We start from the raw sequence: 19,695 nt of genomic DNA on the forward strand, positions 1-19,695 counted from the left end.
CCCTTTTCACATCAAAACACCTGTTTATTTTAAATTAAATAACTCCCAGCAGATACCTCCTTATACTCCAGCAGTGAAAGAGAAATGTTTTCCAGAACACAGATCCATCTCTTTCTTTGTCATGAGAACCACTTGTCTTCATTCCCTGGGCATGGACCCATAAAGATAATGCCATTGTCCCAGAAATATTAGCACCTGTGGAAAAGTAGACACCACCGAGTTTTTAGAAAACTTTGGGGATAAAAAAGCAGCATAGTAAAGAGTGCAGAGGGATGCCAGATTCAGCCAGTCACAAATGTCTCCATGCAAAGCCCATCTGGTTCCAAGGTGTCGTGGTTTGAAAAGATAGGTGTCTGCTAAGGAAGGCAGGAGCCTTCCTTCAAATGGAAAATGTAAACATCCAAATTATTATAATTTTGAAATTAATGGGCTCTGGGGCAAAGATATGGAAATAGGAATAGCAGTTCTCCACTAGGAAAATTGAAAAAAAATACAAATGCAATAGTACCAAAAAAAACCCACCAACAAAAAACCAATCCACTGACAGACTCAGAATAGGAGCTGACCCCCTGTGGCTCAGGGTGGTGGCACAGTCCCATCCCAGGGTGGCTCAGCCCTCCTGCAGTGCCAGCTGTGGTTCTGCTGGAGCAGGGATCCTGCACAAGGGTGGAGTTTTCCTCTGAAGGCCCAGGGCTGCTGGAGATGGGCCTGCTCTCCCTCTGGGAATGTAGTGGGCAAAGGCTGCTGTGGTGTTCCAAAAGTCAGATTATATCCAGGTAGGAATGCTTGGCTCCTCCCCTGGGCGGAGCATCTCCCTGTGGGATGATGGAATTTTATCAGCCATGCAGGGACACTCAATGGCCCATGAACAGAAGATAATTAATAATTAATGGCCCATGAACAGTAGAGATATCCCGGAGGGAGGATTGGCTGTGGGAGAGATGAAGAAAACTGCCCAATGAACAGCAGAGAACTGCCCCACCTCAGACAGATGGCAGTAGAACACACACCCCAGCTAAATCTTTCAACCCTAGCCACAAGGCATGTGTGTCCTGTGACAAGAAGCGTTTCTGTTGAGCAGAGCACAGGGTACGGGTGGCACTTTGGACAACTCTTGTCAGACTCTGTGTTGGTGTTCTCTCCAGGCAGCCAGGTCCCAGGGCCCCCAGACATCGCCCTCTCGGCCTGCCAGGTGGATCTGCTGCCAGGGCCGTGCTCAGGGAGCAGCTGTGCAGCAGCCAGGGTGACAGTGACAGCCGTGACCGACTTCGCGCAGGACGGGAACCGCGTCAGCCGCCTCAGCGCCCGGCCGGCCGCAGCAAGGGATGTTCTCTGGAGGGCTTACACACCCAGGGATGTGAAGGTAAGGTCCTGAAATCACATGGAAAATGTGGCAAATCCAAATGAGAGGCTTTTCTTTTTTTCTTTCCTTTTTTTTTTCTTTTTTATTTTCCTTTTTTTCCCAAAAAGAATAAAATTTTAGGGATGATTTTCAGAATGATTTGGGTTGGAAGGGACCTTAAAGACCATCCATTTCCAACCCCTGCCACAGGAAGGGACACCTTCCATTGTTCCAGGTTGCTCCAAGCCCCATCCAACCTGTCCTTGGACACTTCCAGGGAATGGGCAGTCACAGCCTCTCTGGGCCACCTGTGGCAGAACCTCTCCACCTTCACAATAAAGAATTTTTTTTTCTAATATCTGATCTAGCCATGCCCTCTGTCTGCAGAGTAAAGCAAATCAGTCACTTTACACACCAAGAAAATTAAATGGAATTAGCTGTGCTTTGACAGATTTAGGTGTGATTAATAGTCAGCACATCAGTAAGGCCAAGATCTTGAACAGAGAGGTCACCAGGAGTGCGTCTATCCACTGGAAAAGAGGAGAGGGAGAACATGGGTTAGGGAATGAGCACCTTTTTGAGAAGGAGGTAGAGGAAAAGCAAGGAGAAAATGTTTGGAGAATATTTTCTGAAAAAGCAGAGGAAAGGCAGAGCCTCAGAAAGGAGAGAGCAGAAGGGGATTCAGCAGTGCCGTGTTCAGTTTGTGACTGTGCTATGAATTGCCAGGACACTTTCCATGACACATGTGGCTGCTCCACCTCTTCATTTATACCACTGCAAAATGTCCAAAATAAAAAAAAAATTTAAAATGAAGAAATGTGGTGAGCAAGGACCAGCCCTTTGTCCATGAAGTTATTTCAGGACCTCAGCTCAGAGGTTTGAGAGCTGTAATCCCGCCAGCCCAAAAATTAACCAGAGCACAGATTTGACTGAGCTGAATTTCTCAGAGCAGAAGCACATCCAAGCAGACATATCTTAAGTAACTGAAAACAATCCCCCAGTGAAATCCACAAATTCCCTGCCCTAATTTTTGTGGATTTTGTAGTGAGAGAATAAGATTAAACTTGACCAAAAGAATATTAGTATTCAAAGACAAAATGCCTCGCATGGGTGTATAACATTTCTCCAGAACTGGCTTCTTTTTAAGATTCTCAAACCAGAAATTACAGCTAATTCAGCATCAGGCACTCACAAACTCATACTTTTTCTTGAAATTACAAATGCTTTCATTAAAATATGAAGATGTATCAAGTGTGAAATTGAATAAATCAATTTTAATATTAAATTCCATTTATCTCTGTTAAAACTTGATATATGGAAGTACAAAAGACAATACTTCCCTCCCCCCCATTTTCCCATTGCTGCTTTGTAGTTAATTAGAGGCCTTAATGTAACATAGTTCTTGCAACATAGCAAGAAAAAGTCCATGTATTAAAATCCACATAAACTTTAATCCTTCTGACTTGTTCAGATATTTTTTATTTATCTGAAAATTGAATAGAAATGGTGGGCAGAACATCCTAACACATTCAGATACCTGTAAACAGGATTTCCTCAGCAAACTAGTCCTGCCTCCAACCAGGAATTGTGTCTTTGCTGACATCATGCAAGAAGGAACAGAGCAGGAAGAGCACATGGATTTGTTTGTGCTAAATTTTTACTGAGGATGTGTGAGGCTGTGGAGAAAATGGGGAAATTCTGAGACACTTCATATCACATGGTAAATCCAAATGATACAGCTGACCCCAGATCAAAAAGTTGTTCAGAGAGGGGTTCATTTTTTCAGTCTTCAAGACCATCATTCTAAAAGTTTGGTGTGCCAGACACAGGTTGGCATCTCAGTGTTTCTGTGTCATGGTTAAGGGGCATTTTGAAATACAGATGATGTATTGCTGCAGGTAAGGAATGTTGTCAGGAACTGAAGTTCTATCTTCACCTTCTAATTCATTTATTTAATTTCACCCCTGTTCCCAAAAGCCAGGTTCTGCTTTGTCACTGAAAGACTGCACAGGGATATAGCAGCCATCCTTCTTCCCTGCTCCATGGATCCTGGTAGAACTAACTGAAGTGCACCTCTGGGCTCCTCATGGGCAGGGAGGGAGCAAAGAATTAACAGCCCTGGCCAAGAAATCAGTCTGTCAGGATGGATAATGGAAAACCATAGCACTCCATCACTCCCACCAGTATGACTGGGAGCTCTTCATATCACAAATCACGACACAACCCAGTCCTGCACGTTTGGGAGCTGGTCAGTAGGGCACTCAGCCATTAAAAAACACCCTCTTGAGCAGACCTGGCAATGTGGGTCCAGCACTGCCAGGTGTTACAGCTTCAGAGCCTGCCTCTGGCTTCTGCAGGCACATCTGCTCCCTGCAGGGTACCAGGGCTCTCTCTGTGACCCAGCAGGTGCCCAAGGAGGAGTCAAGGGCTGATGGAGATAAAGATCTCTGCAGCTGCAGTAGATCCTTTCCTGTTTCACCCACATACTGAAAGCAGTGTGATTTGGAGCCTCCTCATCAATATCTGATCAACATCCACATTAAATTGATAAATCAGCCATTCAGATGTGGTACAGAAAATCTGAGGTCAAATTGGGGGACAGGCAGCTACTACTAAACATGCTAATGTTACTTAATTATAGCATACCTTTTTACCATACTTCAGGCATTAAAATTAGTACAATTTAATGAGCACTCTATTCTCCTGGTAATTTCAGTGAATGATCTTCTCCTTAGCAAAAAGTTTTATTAAAAAATCTTCAGCTTTTACCAGATAAAGGAAGACATTACATCAGATGAACAGGAGCACTTTGAACTCCCTCATTGGCTATGATTAAACTCTGATGTTTGAAAGCGAAGCCCATTTTGTCCCCATCTGCAATCATGTTTCAGAAGTCAGATTGTGGTTTGTACTTAACCCATGAATCCTGCCCCTAATGTTTTGTGAGGAGCAGTAATGAAGGAAAACTGCTGTGTGGACTGTATTCATTACACATTTCATTTTAACTAGGTCACAGTTCGAGACCTCCCAACAGGGAACTGCTACTCTTTCACTGATCCACACATTATCACATTTGATGGATGGTGAGTATTTTACTTTGAAATAATTTGGCTCAATTACTGCAGTTATCAGTTTCTGGATGTGGCATGCATTTGGGCTTACATTAGAATATCAAAACAGCATTGAACAGGTTTGCTTACAATGAGGAATGTACTCCTTTAACAGCACAAGTGCTTTCCTTCCAGCTGTGTACTCCTTTTAACAAAAGGACTAGAAATGGATTCATCTTTGAGAAGCAATGGGTTCGAGTCTGAATAATTTTTACAAGACAAAGGTCAGGTTCCAAAATGTTCTTCAAATAGAGCCATCACTAGTGGCTTTGTGAGGGGGTCTGCACCACATGTTGTCATGTTAGTGACACCCCAGTGCCACCCAAGTGACACCAGGGCAGCACAGCACACAGGGACAGCCTTCCCAGGAGTTTAGGAACATCTGCTGCAAAGTCACTCATCAGAAGGATGCTCTTGATTTCTTCTGTTTCCAGAGCTGGTTTATGTCCAGCTGGAGGTGACAATCACAAACACAACCAAAAAAACCCAAAAATATGGCTCTTATGTCTCAGATAAAAAAGTGCAGAAATTATAAGTGTCAAATATCAGGAGAAGAATGCAAAAATAAGGTTGTACATCCTCCTGTAGTGTCCAAATGTCCTTCTGTATTACCCAGCAATAAGCTGCTTAAAGACTTACTGAGCCAAAGTGGTGCCTTTGTGTTTGACAACCTGAACTGTATAGAACTTTTCCACATTTAACTCCCCTAATCATTCATTTATCCGTTTATCCCAGCTAACTGGCATCACTGAAAGCTTTTAAAATTTGCACCGGGCACATTTGATCCAATGTTGCAAATATTTCAGATGACATTTCAATTTTGTCATTCTGCCATTACCTCCTGGTGGCACAGACAATGACTTTGGGTGCACAGCATCCACAAGGGCTTGGCAGGTGGGAATTTCTGCTCTCCTGACATCCCAATGACAGTCCAACATGCTCTGGAGGTGGCATCTGAAATGATGTCAAAGCTGGAGAAATCAGTTGATGAAGTGTGAGTAAGAAAGGCAGTGACTCCATTAAAGGTTACACTTCTGCTTCTAACAAAGATTTCATGTAAATTGGGCAGTCTGAGATAGGAGATTAGCTCTGCTTATGCATGGTTTCCCAGTCCCCTTTCTGCTTTGCTGAACAGCATTTAAATGTGGCCAGGAACTTGTTTCATATATGTTTGGGTGCTTTTCTTGCTTTGGAAGCTTCATTAGAACTGCATGAGGTTCAAAGATATTCCCATACCTCATGTAGCTGCAATTATTTCAACTCTGAGATATTAAACTAGATTAGAGTATTGTTTCAAACCTCTCCATACATTTATATTCTAAAATACTCCCTTTTGATTTAGGGCTGGGAACAGGCAGTGATCTGTCAGTGATCTCTTGTGTTTAGGGAGTTATAAATAGCTGAAAAGTACCTCTTGTAACGAGGATACCCTTCCAGCCATGTAGCACATTTTTACTTTGCTTCTATGGGGAACAAAGGTCTAAAACCAAATAAAGCCATTTTATTTGAATAACTCATTTTTAAATCCTATTGTTGATATCACACAGAAATGCTTCCAAGCAATTTATGTTCTATTTTGGCCCAGGGAGTTTGGAAAAGCCCATCAGTCTGTGTCATCCTGCCTCAGAGTCACACAGACTCGAACGAGGAAAAACCCAGGATCAGCTTGGCCCCTCAAAAGCTGCACTTTTTTCCTTGTGGACACTCATTCATCTCTGCTCTGTCCAGTGCAGCTTTAAATGAGCCATGCTGATGGGCCTTCGTCCATCTCAATAACTGGGTTATTTCCCTAAGATGTATCACTTCTTGATATTCAGCCAAGTTTCTTACCCATCATTTCACAGTCCCATTACTCCTACTTATAATCCCATTTATTATTGCAAATAATTTCTCTTTCAATTATTATAATGATTAGGCTACCTTATTAGACATCAGTTAAGCAACTTCTCTGACTGCCTATCCAAAAAAAAATGTTAGTTACCACGTTAGCAAATGATTTTAAAGCTCTGTCTTTAAGGAGTGAGGAAAGCAATTCCTGCTTCTGTCCTGGTACAAAACTATAATCTGAAGGCAAAGGCTGACACAGAGGTCTGGAAGGGAAGCATTCTCCTTTTTTCATGTAAGGGAATCTGATGGGAAAATTTGTTTGAAATTAGACTATTTTGTGGATTCAAAATTTAAACTAAATCATTAAAAATTTAAAATTTAGCTTCAATAAAAATTGTTATTTGAATAAATTTGGAAAATTGAAAAATGGTATAAAAATCAAAAGTCGGGAAGTGTTTTTCCTATTAGCAGTACAATTTTCTTACTGAAGTGGCCACTTCCAATGTAATTTTTAACTTCTATTGTGATGTTTCCAATGGTTTTAATCTGACATAGTGAGGTCACGTTACATCTGAGGTAGTCAGCTATTCATTAGACAACTGAAATACCCAACTCCCACTCCTTAATAACACTCCCCTTTGCTGTGCCTCCTGCTAATATATGTCTGTAGGAATATTTATCTTGTAATCTTTTCATTCTTCTCACCAAAAGGAGTGACTGAAAATCAAAGAGGAATGTGTCATATTTTACAGCATAAGCACAATCAATTTGTGTATATTGGAGCGTAGATGTGAAATAACGTTAATTATACCAGCTAAAATCCAGAGAGAGCACTTCCTTTTATAGCAAAGTACCTTCTAAATTAAACAAATGTGAAAGCCTGGTAAAGCAAAAGTATAGCCCTCATTACTGGTTATGGCACATTATAAATATAAAAGCTTTTCATGCCATAAATCGCAGATTCTTAAATATGAAGTACTAGCTTAAAACTAAATATGCAGAAAATCCTTTTAGGGCAAAGTAAAAATGGGAAATTCTTTTGATTGGGGAACTATATACATCATTTATGTTATTTTGCATTTTACCTAACCAAAAAAATGTTAAAAGATTATTCAGACTTCTCAAAATTTTTCACTAATCTATAATATCCCAACAATATTATCACCAAGGAAATGGCACCATTTGCTGGTTGGCTTTAATGACTTTCATCACAGGAGCCCACAGCTAGGTCCTGGGCATGAGTAGCCCTGTCAGGTGCTGGGGTTTTGATAGTCTGCAGCAGTTTGGTGTCCCCAGGCATCCAGTGCCTGCTGAATATAACCCAAGATCTCCTCTGAGAGCAACGTGATGGGATGAACACTCTGAAAGCAGAGAATGTCCTTCAGCATCACCCAGCTCTTCATAGGGTCAAGCCTACCATGAAACTGCTCCTAGTAGCAGAGAAAGAAGGAGCCTGGAGTGGCATGCCAACAAATCAAATAATTTGGTGGCAAAGCTGTGGTGGAAAATCTTCAGGAATGACCACTGAATAAAACACTGAATAAATACAAAGGTAAGTGCTGCTTGGTGAAGAGGAAGTGCAGGGTGTGAGTTAATTGAACAATACTAGGTAGTAGTTTACATATGTCTATACGCCCTTTTGTCCCTCTCCTGATTTACCAACAGAAATTATTCCTATAGAAGCTCACTGCCATAACCAAACACTCAGGAGTGTTTTATAATTACTGGATAAAGAGCATAACTCAAGCCATGACTTCGTGCCAGGACAAGAACTTGCTTCCCCCCTTGGAAAACAATCTAGGCACACTGAGGGGAAGGGAGGGAACCCCTTTTCACCCAGGCTGCCCATTGCTGCAGACTCTCAAGGGAGCAGGGTGGGGAAGGGCACTGGGGAGGGAGATTTAGATACAAATAGTGGTGCCTGGTTCCCAAGGAACACGCAGAACTCCCTCCTGCAAAAGCTGCTCTAAGCCTACTTCAGGCATTTAGTACTACAGGCAACTCCAAGGTTGTCCAAAGAATCATTATCACAATTACAGTTGTGTAAACATCACAAAACTTTAGCTGACTACATGCAATTATCCATCCAACTGATTTGAAGGCTCCGGAAAACTCTAATTTAGGCACGGTGCAGGTTTGTGCTATGCAATCTATGCCATGACTTAATTGAAGGACTCAGAGTGACTTCCAGGAGGGTTGGATTGGCTCCACTGTCGGTGATTATTAAGCAATAAATAGCTCCCCTGACTGCAGTGACATTTATATGCATATGCAAAAAGAGCCTTCTCTACCAGACAGAGATGATTAGTCTGGGTACAGCCAATCTGATGTCTGATTTGCCATCAGCCTCCTTAAACACCTCTCCTCCTAAGCTGGTCCTGCAGAAGGAAACTGTGGAAGGTGCTCTCATAAAATATCCTCTTTCTCCCCCACAAAGACATCCAAATGGAGTGAGTATTAGAGGTTTAAAGAGATTATCTATTTTTTTATGTTGTCCTTAGTTCTGATCAATCTTAGCAGCAGCATCTATGCAGTGTAGTACAGGATTTATGTATCTGATTAGAAAGTAGGATGAGACAGAACCATTCAAAATCTTATCACTTTATGGCCAATCTAAGTTTTTCAAGATGAAAGATAAAGTCAGACATGTTTTCTATCAGAGAAAAGGAGCTGGAGTTTAAATTTTTTACTATGTATTAAGCTACAAAGTTATCTATAGCTTTTTTTCTGAAGAGGAACAAAACACAGAAATATGCTTGTGAAAAAGTCACAAGCTATTTGTTCCTCTGCATAAGAAACATTAATGGCCCGAAACAATGTGGATGTTTGTATGGCACTGTTTAAAAAATAATCCTGTTATTTAGCAGAAGCATTTTATACATTCCTTTTAATGTTTTTTTATTGTAGAAAATAATAAAGCTTATTATTATAAGCTTATGTTTTCGTTTCCATATTAGTTAATTTCGTAAAAATCAAGTTTTAAACTAATCCACAGTGCCTTAAAAGAAAGCAGAATAATCTATTGTTTTTAAACATGGAAGCTGCTGGCTTATAGGGAGAAAACATCAACAACATATATGAAGTATATGGCTACTATTTCCTTTTATATAGCAGAATAAAATAGAGTGAGAATGAGACAAGTTTATGGAGTGAGAGCACAAAGAATAAGCAGAAGAGGGTCCTCTCACAGGCCTCTGTGGTAGAAACCCCAGAGGTTCCAGAGGGTTCATGCAGAGGCCAAACACTTGCAAAGTTATTAAAGTTATCCTGCTCTTGGCCTCACCCAGACAGAGCAGGGACGTTCCTTACAGAAAAGAATGAAACTCCTGAATTGCTCTCCACGCTGATTGCTGATCCATTGAGTGTGAAAGTTGTGCTTAGGGGCAAGTGTTTCAGGGGGAGGAATAAACTTCATTTTAGCTGGCTTTCAGTAGAATCCCAGATTTTCACAGGAAGCCTTTACCTAGCCACAGCCAGACTTGTAAAATTTGGTGATTAGTCACAGAATAGGTTATTTGAGCACTGATTTCCCTTTGAACATCACACTCTAAAATCAGCCAGTTAGAACCAAAATATATTCATTAAGACCTGGAGGCAGGAAACTTCTTCCCATTTGCTTTATATCAAATGTTTACCCTTTTTATCCATGCCCATTGCCATGGCAGCAGCTGGGACACAACTCCTGCTTTTCACAGGAATTCTTAGGTACTTCCAGCTAACAACTGCCGTGGCGTTCCCTTGGATACAGAGCCAGAGAAACTCTTCCCCACGTGCGCGTGGCTCCCTCCTCCAAGGCCAGCCAGCACCCTGCTCTAATTACGGAGCGCTGCTGTACGAGTGCCAGCGAACTCCCAACACAGGAGCATGCTGAGGGTGCCTAACCCTGTCTGGTTTTGTTTCTTTGTGGTGGTTTAGGCGCTACGACAGCCATAAAATCGGGACGTTCCTGCTGAGCTGCAGCGAGTCGCGGGCGTTCGAGGTGCACGTCCGCCAGTGGGACTGTGGCGGCCACCGCTCCGCCACCGCCTGCAACTGCGGCGTAGCTGCACGAGAAGGGGGGGACACCGTGGTGCTGGACACCTGCAATGGCCACTTTCAGGACAGCAGGCCCCAGCTGACCATCAAAAGCGCCGAGGCATCGCCACAAGTCAAGATCCTGAAGTCTTATGGAGGCAGGAAAATAACAGTACGTGTGTGGATGGCTGAGCGCTCTTGTGGCGGTTGTGCTTTGAGAACACGTGTTTAATATTTCTGGATTATCAGTGAAGTTGCTCTCAGGGTTTCTGTGGTCGAGATGACCCCAAGGTGTTAGAAAGTCTCTTTTTCCCAGCCCCAAGATCGAAGAAGGAGTCAGGATCCTTCAGTTGTGGTTTTCAAGGTTGTTTATTCTCTGTTATATGAAACATTCTTTGACCTGCTGAGGTCTGTCTGGCAGGTCGGTCCGTGGCACACTGACTGCCCTTGGGGTGGTGTTATCTTTTTATACTAAAAACTACATATACATTATTTACACTAATTTTCCAATACCTACCACCTATGCTAGAAAGAGTGTTTCTACTCTAAACCAAACCAATAGTGCCACCCAGAAAATGGAGGCTAAATGGAGAAAGAAGAAGGACAAGGCACACCCAAATCCCTCCATCTTGGCTTCTGAACCCATGTCGGAACTCAGGACATCCCTCTGGGAGTCTGAAGCTTCCAAGACCCTTGCCAGGGGCCTCGGAGACCCTGGCACACACTCCAGAACACCAGTGGGTTCGATTATGAACCATGGAACAAATTGCCACCTTTACATGAAGAGATAAAAGCCACGGCAGTTTAAATAGTGTAAAAATAAAGTACTCACAGGGTGTAAATGTAGGTTTTAGGATTTTTGGCATGGGGTTTTTGGGGACAAGATGGAGGGTTTTGGGTGTGTCTAGCCTTTCTTCTTCTTCTTCTCTACCTCCATCTTCACTGGTGATGTTGGCACGTTTAGATTGGTTTAGAGTAGAAGCCCACTGTCTAACATAGGTGATAGATATTGGAAAATACCTGTAAACATGTTATACGTAGTTTGTAGTATATAAAGATAACACCGCCCTGGGGGCAGGCAGAGTGCCTCTGACTGTCCTGCTGGATGGACCTCCACTGGGCAGGGAGAAAACTTTATAGATAAGATACAATAAACAACCTTGAGACCGAAAAACTGAAGAGCTTTGACTCCTCCTTTGAACGTGCGGGCTGAAACAGAGACTTTTAACAACAAATCAGGGTCCCAAACCTCACAGAACCTCACAAACCCCCATTCTAAAAACTCAAAATTCTACTTTTCTATCTTGTAACAAACTAACTCTCATTCTACTTAAACTCTCATGGCTTGAGAATCCTCATGCAAGGTTGGTAATTTTCTCCATGGGTTAAAATCAAAGCTGCAGGTGTCTTTGGCTTTGTGCCAAGGCTCTGAGCCCCCTGGCAGGGGCTCGAGCCCCCCAGGGCAACCAGAGGGATGTCCTGCCTGGGTTCTGACAGTTGCTAAGAAAATATCTGAAGCCATCAGAGTGCTTGCAGCCAAATGTACTGCAAAATTAGAGGCAGAGAAGTAGCTGGTTAAAGCATTGGTTTAGCAAAGTGTAAAACCAAACCAAACAAATCCCTCTGGAAATTTTTTGGCGACACAGCAGAGTTCTGATAGCACTGCTTACTCTCTGCAGCACTCCATGTTTGCTTATGCCAGGCACTACCCAACCACATCACATAAAGCAAATTTCTTTGCAGAGCTCAAGATATAAATATGCAAGGAAAGATCACAGGTAGCAGAGTAATGGAGTTTTTGAGTGAAGCAGTAAGACACTATTAGTCAGAGCCAGAGAGCCCCCAAAAGCTATGAAAATGGGCTGTAAATGTGCAACATTTGCTGTAACATAAAGCATTTGCCTAAACAAATATATGGCCTCAACTTACTTTGCATAAGTATTGCTTATCCACACTAATAGACTGAAATCACTGGAAAAATAAGAGCAGGCTGCACCAGGGGTTTTGGTAAGGAAAAGAGCTGCAAATTATGGCCAAGAAGATAATTTTATCCTAGAGTTGTATCATCAAGATTTATTGCTATGAAATGTTTTGGATGAAGATCGGTCCACAGCAGAGCCAGAATGATGCAGGAAGTGCCTGTGCTTGGCTCTCCTTGTGATCTCACTTGGAATAGACCTCAGGAAGGCAGTAATTGAAAGTCTGTTAATTATAGAACAGAGAAAAAGCAGGAATCAAGCTGTCATTTCATTTTGCAACTGAATGCAATATAATTACTGTTTTATTACTAAGACAATCTTAGCAAAGAATCCCTATTCTCATTTACACCTGAGGTAAAACTCAGGGAAACAAATCAGGGCAGACTGGGGACACAATATGAATCCTGCTGTGAGGTGAGGGGGAACCTACAGGAGCTGTGCAGCAGAAAACAAGATCCCTGAGCACACCACCGAGTGGGTGAGTGGGGTGCATCCCAATTCTCCCATCACTTGTCCATCACTATCCTCATGCAGCTCAGGAACTGGCTCCCACAATGGTCAAGGAGGATTGGAATGGGGTTGGGTCATGCAAAGTGGCAGCTTCCAGCAGGCAGTCACTAAATAACTCTGCAAACTGAGGGCTCAAAAAAACTTCTTTGAAGTCTCAATTAGCAGCATTAAATCCAGGTGGGATGTGTTGCCCAGGGCAGCAGGATAGGAAAGGCTTAGAGCCCTCCAAACTCCCAAAATCAATCCACACCTGGAAATATTAATGTGGACAGTGCAGAAGACTGAGCAGTTCTGACTGCAAGGGTTTTACACACAGCCCCCTAGAAAAAACCTGAAGTAATGGGGAACTAAAATGGGCAGAATTATAATTTAGTGAAGCCAAACTCTGAGTAAACTCTGGATTCAAGCACAAGAATGAAAATATGAACTTGTTACGCCTTCACAGGTATGAGTAGACTTCATGGGGAGGGACTTCAAAGGGACCAGAAAATCCCCAGCCAAAATAAAGGAAAACAAAACAAATTTGGATTAATAAATTATATTTAGGCAGGAGCCACTTAAAAAAGGAAAATAATTATTTTGAAATTATTATAACGAGATGTTTGTAACTCTAATGTATTTTTAAGATTAACTGAAAAGGTTTAATTTTGGATAAAAAGAAAGTATTAATGCTACTTATCAGAATAGTATGTTCCTGCTCCCTCTCCAGGCCCAGATAATTTTCAAATAGTTTTTTTACCTGTAAAAATACAGCAAATAATAAAAAAAAAGGTCAGTTGAACAGATAATTTCTTTTTGTTTTTTTTTTCCCTTTTATTATTTGGTTAGTAAACCAATCTGAAAAATCCATTATCCACACAGTTACTTCTTGTTTTGAACCCCGCTAGGTTTTTTTTTCCTTTTAAAGGTCAGTGTAAGCCTACCACTAGTCCTTTAATGAGAAAATTGCTTTATCCACTTTAAAACACAATCATTTTCTGGATAATCCGGCCTTGGAAAATGAAACAATTGTTCAGAAAGAAGAAAGATATTTTTCAATCTTGGCAGTTTCTCTAAAAAAAGTTATCATTATAAAATTATTAAAATAAAAGACACAGGGGTGGCCCTATTGCCATGGAAGTCACTTTAAAAATTAGCTGGTAACTTACCACTGGGAAAACTTCAATGGATGTAAATAATTATTTAAGAAGAAAGTACTCATGCAGTTATATATTTATGTAATTCTATCAGATATTAATGCCATGGAATCTGAAAGCAAGCCAAATAATAGCACAAATAAATATTTATAGTGTTTCTAAGTGATCTTAAATTACCTTCGCCATCGCTAACATCCTGCTTTGAAATTTTTGTTTATGGAAAGAGACGTTTTTTATTGCATAAAAAGCTTGGCAAGAGCTTCAATTCACTGGAGCTTTTTTTTTTCCTGCCTCTTCAGATCCTGTTCCCTTCTGGGGCATTTGTTCGAGCAGACCTGAGCGAGTGGGGAATGGGTGTGACAGTGAGGACACCGGGCAGGGACTTCAACAGCACCCGGGGCTTGTGCGGCCTCTTTGATGGGATGGCTCACAACGACCTCAACAACGTGCCTGAGGAAGACTTCATAGAGGAGTGGAGGTACAAAGCCACAGACTTCCCACCCAGGAGATGCTCTTAGCACTGCTCCAAATGGCCTTGACGGGTTTATTTCATTACAGACTCCCCTAATGGCTTGACAGAGATCTCCTTAACCTAAAGGAGAAGCCTGAAGGCCCATCTCCATCCCAGCAGCACTGGGGCTTAATCTTCAGTCAGCACAAAACACAGCAGCAGTTACTGAGAGAAGTTCTAAATTCACAAGTGATGCCATGTTAACAGCTGTGTTAAGATCCCTCTCAGCTGTTAAAAAAAAACAAGCAGTTCTCACCCACACTTGAAAATGTAGGTAGCTGACAGTAGGGATTAATTAAGGGTTTCATCTTTCTCTTGTTCTTTTATTCCTGAACGCTAATTACAATATGTGAGTATAGATTAAATGTTACATTTTGACAAAGTCTGGTAATATACATACCATGCTAAAACCTAATATCAATTCTACTAATGATGACAGTGAGCTCTGAAAACTTGTACTTTCTGGGACAGATGGTCTGGAAACAGAGCCAGGAGTCTGACTCTGACATCTCCCTGTCACAGCCCCTGTCCCTATCCCTGCCCCACATTTTAATTTGTTTTGCTGAACTTCAAACATGCCTAATAGGTGCTCCTAAAACCAGAAGGGGTTTGCTTGTGTAGCCTGGTTTGTGAAGCAAGGAAAAAGAAGGCAAAACACTAACATAGCACTTAATCTGACATGGGAAGTACAGCACAATCCTATAGGAGCAATGAGTTTTTAGACTACTTACACTTCAGAATATAAACAAGCACCTCTATCATATTCTAGTTCTGTTCTATTGAGTGGGGCTAAGTAATGGCTACCTAATGCCTATTTTGGCCTGTCACTATAAATTCTCCTATTTAGAATTCAACAGCTGTCATTAACATCCTAATAATGGGATAATCAGTCAGAGATTGCTTCTGGGAAGGCAGATGGAGAAATAGCTTGGTGCAAGAACCAACCAATAACTCACTGCCCCAAAAAAGAGCTAAAAGGTCCTTAGGAGAACTTGCTCAAAGCAATTTTGTTGAAAAAGCTGAAGCCAAAGCGCAGTGCAAAGGAATTTAGTTATAAAACACTGAGGAGTTTTCTAGGGCTGTGTGATGGAGATTCTTCAGGAAAGGCAGAAGCTCCTGCTAAGTGTGAAGGGCAGGAGGGGTGGTGAGTTTCATCTTGCACTACTCCCAAGGATGGATTCTCAAGGAGCCCTCAGAACCTGTATAGAAAAACAAACCAATAGAGAACCTGAGGTCACCTCCAAGGAGACTGGATCATTCTCTGATCCACTCACAGAGAAACGGCCCAGTAAAAAACAAAAGCTAGAGGGTGACTCTTCTGCTGCTGTTTTTAATTTCATTTTAAATAACCCTGAAATCATGCTAGGCTTTCTCCAGCACCTGAAGCCATCTGAGTGCCCACCATCTGGCAGTTCAGAGCTTTCCCTGGCTCCCACCTCTCTCAAGCAGCTGCAGGGCCCTGCATGCACAGATCAGTTTTACACACCAGCTTTCCAACACAACTTTTAAACAGAAAAACAACATCAGAGCTTCCCAGCCACTAAACAGCAACCAGAGAAAAGATGAATTTCAAAACACGTGATTTAAGTAGGCAAAATAAAATCTTCAGACATTTAAAAATATACCAAGAAATCAGCAGAAATGCTGTTAAATTCTAGACACTTTCTCTATAATAGCATCCAGCTCAATTGGATGAAAAAACTTTTCTTTAGCTCTTCCTGGATTATAGTGGGTGGCTCAGAGGAATGAGAGTCTGGTCATCTCATGCAGGGGACAGAGGGCACATTTGAGCTCACTGAGGAGCAGCTGTATGTGAGTGGCTGTGAAGGAGGATGGGGTTTCCATTCTTTCCACACCATACACCTCTGTTCTCGGGACAGGGGCTGACCAAATGTAAGTAATTGGTTTCATGTAGGATTAACAGAGGATTTTGTTTCAGTAAGATAGCAAGGCAAAAGAGTTTCGATTTACTGAAATTTTCATTGGTGCATTAAGTTTCTGTCCTGATTCTGTACCAGTTTATGTGGTTGATTTATTTTTTAAATAAGTAAATAATATTTACAATAGCCTCTAGTTTATGTAGTGTTATACCAAAGGAGGAGCTACTGCTGCTGCCTTAGTCTAGGTTTAAATTTACTTGATGCTGAGTCAGGGAAGCTTCAGGGGCAGATAACCCCTCTATAGAACCAGAGGAATGGAGCCTGAAGGACACTCATTCAGACACTAAAATGTTTTGCCCAAAGGACAAGTCTCTCAATCATCAAAAACATTTTATTTTCCTAGACTATAGAGAAGTTCAGAACAGCTTGTGCATTTCCATGAGCATGAAAACCATCCTTTTGTCTCATACTGTCTCCTGCTGAGCCCACACTTTGGACAAAACAGTTCCATAAATGTTTGTGCTCATGTTTCAGGAGAGGAAATAGCTTCATTTTGCCACTGTCACTGAGATGTTCTGTTTTAAAGTCATGATTGTGTCAATGATTAAATTGGTAATATCAGATATGCCATTTAAAATGTATTTCTAACAAATTGGATAAAAGCAATTTCAGTTTCCAACAACAGTATCTAGGGTTTGGCTCCAATATGCTGGCGAATGCTTTCACTTTCCTGAAACCCCAACATTTGGCTGCAAGACAAAATTAATGCCAAAATGATTTTAATTTTTGGTGCTCTTTCAAATTTGTCTAGTAATAACATGCTGCAAAATATTGGGACAAGAAACATATCCTTTCCTATGAAGCTCTAGGATTCCTCTTGTGCTTCACAAACAAGATCAATAAGAGATTTGAGATTTCTGAAGAAACTTGAATCATGGCTGTTTATTCAAACTGTACTATCTAGAAGTTCATCCATCATTAAAGACTAAATTTAAAAGGGGGAAGAGAATCATCTCAGCTTATATGATAGCCTAGCCCTATGATCAATAGAGAACTGCTTTGTGTTGATAGAAAAAAATCAAAGAGAACTCTAGTAGAAGGAAAGAATGAAATTAGGTATGAAAAGAAAAAAGGGGGGGTAAGACATTTAAAAGAAAAAAGTTAGCAATATACATATATACATCTTAGAGGGCAGATCAGGCACACAGATAAAGGTGATTTTCATAATATAGGATTTGAAACAAATACAACTTTTTTGTCATTCTCCAAGAGTTAGCTGTGACACCCAGGGACACATCCAAGGCCTCTTTCATGTATAATACACAAAGGGTAACCTGCACCTCAGAGAAAGCCCTGCAAAGAGAAGTCAAGCAGATAGGCAACGCTCCAGCAAACCACTTAAACATCTGGTATAAAAAGTCTCCATGAAGTGCTAGAAAACACACAGGACAACTCAAGTAAGGCAGTGCAAAAGTGACTAAAGAAAACAGATTAAACTTAAGCATTTTCTCAGGTACTTTTTCAGGTTGGGAATTTATGCTTTACCCTACCCTCAGTGAAAGTTTCCTTGTATGATAAACTAATTTGTTGAAAGTTTTCTCCTGCTAATCCCTTCCTATTTTTAAATCAGAATTCCTCCGGGGAAAAGTTTATTTGACAAGACTCCAGCACCCTCTGAGAGGAAACAAAGGAAAAGTTTCTGCAGATGCCAGAAGGAGAGCACCAAGCCTGCACCTGTGGCAAACACAAGAAATGCCTTTCAGACTCCTTCCCCTGAGCCCTCTGGTTGCCATCATGACCATGTGGACCACACCTTTGCAATCCCATATCTGGATGTTACATCTGAGTTTGTCACTCATGCAGAAGCAGAGTCAACTTTGAGAAAAGATGGGAAACCACCAGCCAAGACTTTTGGTCAAAGATATTTTTCTAAATCAGTCCAAAAGCGAAGAAGCCCTGAGGTCCCACTAAATCCTCTCCCACACAATGCTTCCGTGAATGGCAACAGCTCCATTGACTCTACCAAACCAACGGGAGACCTAAGAAAAGCAAAAAGGCAAGACAAGTATTATAAAGACTCGTCCTTTCACCCATTGCATGGCCCAGCCCAGAGACACTCGGAGAGCTTTGCGTATTTTTTCCCCGAGGACTACTTTGAAGGGGTTCGGATGAAAATTCCTCTGTCATGGCCCACTCCCAATGGCCTGACTGCCACCAAAGCTCGGGAGATTTGCCACCAAATTCTTGCAAACTCCACCATCGGCTTGGCATGTAAAGGCCTCCTGGCAAAACACCTGGATGAGGCAATCGAGATCTGCCTTTTGGACCTGCAGCTCAAAGATGACGTGGCTTGGGCGAGGGCACTGATAGCCCTTTTGGAAAATGAGTGTGAAAGGAGAGTGCTGGGGAGCAGGAAGGGAGAGTTCCCTGCTGGAAACCAGCCCTCTGCTGCCTGGGAGGAGATCCTCGCTGCACTCCGGTGTCCCGCGCTCTGCCGCGGGCCCTGCACGGAGTTGGGCTGCCAGTGCCTGGGGGGCCAAGGCTCCCACCACTGCAGCTCTGCCAAAAGTGAGTAAAGCCTTCTTTCCATACTGGCAGTGAGTAAAGCATTCTTTCCATATTGGCATTATTAGGCAGAACATCTGCACGGAGTTGTTTGCTCTTCAAGCAGCGCTACCAGTAAGGTATTTGATGAATTAGTAATCAGGTTTTGACCTTGAGGAGCCAATCAAAATATCTGGTTGGCTGGTCCTTCACTTTTTTTGCCTCAGTAACTTTTTAAAAATGGATTTTACAAGCCCCTTAGCAAATTGGTTTTGCAGAAGTGATTTTCTTTACATCTGATCTATCACTGGCATGCTGACAAGCAGGCTTCTCACAAAAAAAGAGGAGCGTCCTGCTCACCTTGTGGTCAATATTCATGTAAACAGTGTAGAGATATGTCTTTCTTCTTTTTTTCCTGGTCAAGAGAAAATAAAGTTTGAACCTTAATTTCAAACACTATTCTAGTAACAACACAAAATTAAAAGTGACAAAATGAACAAGTAACCCTGCCAAAGCCATCAAGTAGGGTCAGTCTAGGGTCAGTCACCACGGCTCAGCTGAGACATCCAAATCTCCAGCCAGCCCCAGGAGCCCAGTGGCACATCTGACACCCCAATGCATTTATTATCAGGGATGGGATCACCCATATTCTTCACATTAAACATTACTTCAGTGCATTTTTTTAAAGCAGTTAAAATATATCCTGACATCCTTTTTTTTCTGTTAATGACAAGCTAAAATTTGCAGAATAACTTCCCAAATATGGAAGAATTAATTCTCTTTCACACAGAGAATAACTGACACCAGGATCTGAAAAGTGAGTTGAGCAATTTTGAAGCAAT

General features: G+C 41.8%; 1 protein-coding gene across 1 annotated transcript in view; it reads left to right on the plus strand.

Moving 5' to 3' along the window:
• Positions 1 to 19,695, plus strand: part of LOC132330286 (von Willebrand factor D and EGF domain-containing protein-like) — a 164,849-nt gene that overhangs the window by 62,273 nt on the left and 82,881 nt on the right. Inside the window, exons 7-11 of the mRNA XM_059852350.1 lie at positions 1,146 to 1,363; positions 4,352 to 4,425; positions 10,195 to 10,465; positions 14,218 to 14,396; positions 17,940 to 18,877. Coding sequence (XP_059708333.1) covers positions 1,146 to 1,363; positions 4,352 to 4,425; positions 10,195 to 10,465; positions 14,218 to 14,396; positions 17,940 to 18,877 — 1,680 coding nt within the window. The remainder of the gene's footprint in view (positions 1 to 1,145; positions 1,364 to 4,351; positions 4,426 to 10,194; positions 10,466 to 14,217; positions 14,397 to 17,939; positions 18,878 to 19,695) is intronic.

The sequence above is a fragment of the Haemorhous mexicanus genome, chromosome 8 (genome assembly GCF_027477595.1).
Source record: "Haemorhous mexicanus isolate bHaeMex1 chromosome 8, bHaeMex1.pri, whole genome shotgun sequence".
Lineage (NCBI taxonomy): Eukaryota > Metazoa > Chordata > Aves > Passeriformes > Fringillidae > Haemorhous > Haemorhous mexicanus.